This window comes from Entamoeba histolytica, genomic scaffold (assembly GCF_000208925.1).
Source record: "Entamoeba histolytica HM-1:IMSS scf_1104750517139 genomic scaffold, whole genome shotgun sequence".
NCBI lineage: Eukaryota > Evosea > Mastigamoebida > Endamoebidae > Entamoeba > Entamoeba histolytica.
In genome coordinates, this window is record NW_001914993.1 from 41,739 (window position 1) to 43,815 (window position 2,077).

At 22.1% G+C, this 2,077-nt stretch overlaps 1 protein-coding gene across 1 annotated transcript, besides 1 other annotated feature; it reads left to right on the forward strand.

The window, feature by feature from the left end:
- The first annotated feature begins 590 nt into the window (after window positions 1–590).
- Window positions 591–795: a repeat region.
- Window positions 796–1,032: 237 nt separating this feature from the next.
- EHI_058820 (glutamine cyclotransferase, putative) lies at window positions 1,033–1,794 on the forward strand (the record flags this gene model as incomplete). Its single annotated transcript, XM_645113.1, has 1 exon — window positions 1,033–1,794. One exon carries the CDS (start codon window positions 1,033–1,035, stop codon window positions 1,792–1,794), a length of 762 nt encoding a protein of 253 aa, XP_650205.1.
- Between the last annotated feature and the right edge of the window lie 283 nt (window positions 1,795–2,077).

Below are 2,077 nucleotides of genomic sequence, written 5' to 3' on the forward strand. Positions count from 1 at the left end.
TTGGGTGTGAATATTTCATTAAATGAAATAAAATAAATCAACATTGAATTATGTCCATTTTTTAATTCACCATTTCATTCATTGGCAGATGAATGAAATGGCTGTTCATATTCTTCATTGTTTTGTTTTTATTCTTTTTTAGTTCATTTTCAATTATTCAAGATTGAATCATTTCATTTCAATTACTATGATTCGTTTTGGTGTGAAATCTTCTTTTCCACAAAGTGCATTTGATATTCCTTCATATTCAAATAAACTTTGAAAACAATATGATTTTGTTTTATCATTTTCTTTATAAACACAAATATCCCATCCATTTCCAAATAAAAACAAAAAATCATTTGATTGTTTAAATAAAATGCATATTGTGGTTGTTTAATATCAAATTTCATCATTCTTTTCATTCTTCCGTTTGATTCTAATGAAAATACAAATGATTTTGAATCATTTATATAACTTTCAACTTTATCAATTTTAGAATTAACATATCCTCCAAATTTATTTCCTTCTGAATCTTCAACAATAATTATTATATGTTCTTTATTTTTTATTCTTTGATCAAATACTGATGTATTTTTATTCCAATCATCAATAATTAAGCAGAAGAAGTTTGAAAAACCTTAATAGGAAGAAATAAAGCAAAGAAGTGCTTTCCTCAATTTGCAAGAAAAACATAAAGAATAGGTTTAACAAAGAGATTACTCTTTTTTAATAAGCTCAGGGATGGGATTAGTCTCCCCTGAGCTAGGAAGAATAGATGAAAATTCTATTAATACTTAATTAATTACTTTTTATTTTTTTCCATAATTGTTATTATATTTCAATTTGAATGATTATTTTTTATCTTCTGTTTATAAATGAATTTTATATTAATTCTTAACAAGAAATAAGAAAATCAATAGAATAGATTCACTGTTATATTTGTTCAAACATGACAATGTATTTAAAAGAAATAAAGGATGAACAAAAAGATGAGAAGTTATAATCAAGAAAATTTTCAAAAGATAAAAAAAGAACTTAAAAACAAAAAAGATGAGAAGTATTGTTATTGGAATTATTATTATTTGTATTAATGCAGTAGAAATAAACAAATGTATGTATGTAAGTTATAATAATGAACAACATTCAATTTCAATCAATAAAATATACCCACATTCTAAAGACTGTTATACACAAGGGTTAATTATTGAAAATAATAATTTATACGAGTCATGTGGGATGTATGGACAGTCTTCCATTAATAAATATTCATTTCCATCACTTCAATTACTTCATACAACACAATTAAATAATTCAGAATTTGGAGAAGGGATTACTATGGTAAATAATACTTTAATTATGTTAACATGGAAAGAACATAAATGTCATCTTATTAACCCATCAACATTAGACATTAAATCAACGTTATTTTACCCATTGCATGGATGGGGAATTACTAATGACTTAAATCAAACAATATATGTTTCAGATGGATCAAATAAAATAAGAGAAATAACAATTAAAAATAATGAAATTCAAATAGAAAAAGAATGGAGAGTTCAACGAGGAAATGGGTTTGTAAAAGAGTTAAATGAAATGCAGTTTATAGACAATAAGTTATATATTAATGTTTATTGGGAAGATAAAATTATTATTGTTGACCTTAAAACAAAATATGTTATTGGTGAAATTTGGTGTAATATTAATAGAAGTGGAAATGAAGAAGTTTTTAATGGAATTGCTCAAATAAATTCAAATACTTTATTAGTTACTGGAAAATATTGGAATAAAATGTTTGAATTAACAATTAATTAGTGATATTCTTTCAATTCTATTCTTATATTAGTTATTTTAATATTTTATTAAATTTTATAATAAAAAAAAACAATATTTTATTAAAAGTTTTAATTTTGTTATTTATACTTCTTTTAACAAAATAAAAAATAAAATATTGTTATTTCAAATTAAATATTTTAGATAATAAATACTATTGAAATGTTTTTTGTATTATAATAATCTACACTTTGAAAACTATTAATATCTCGAAAATGTTTAGTTTTTAACTCTTTCTTTATTATAAATTGTTGGAATCTAACTA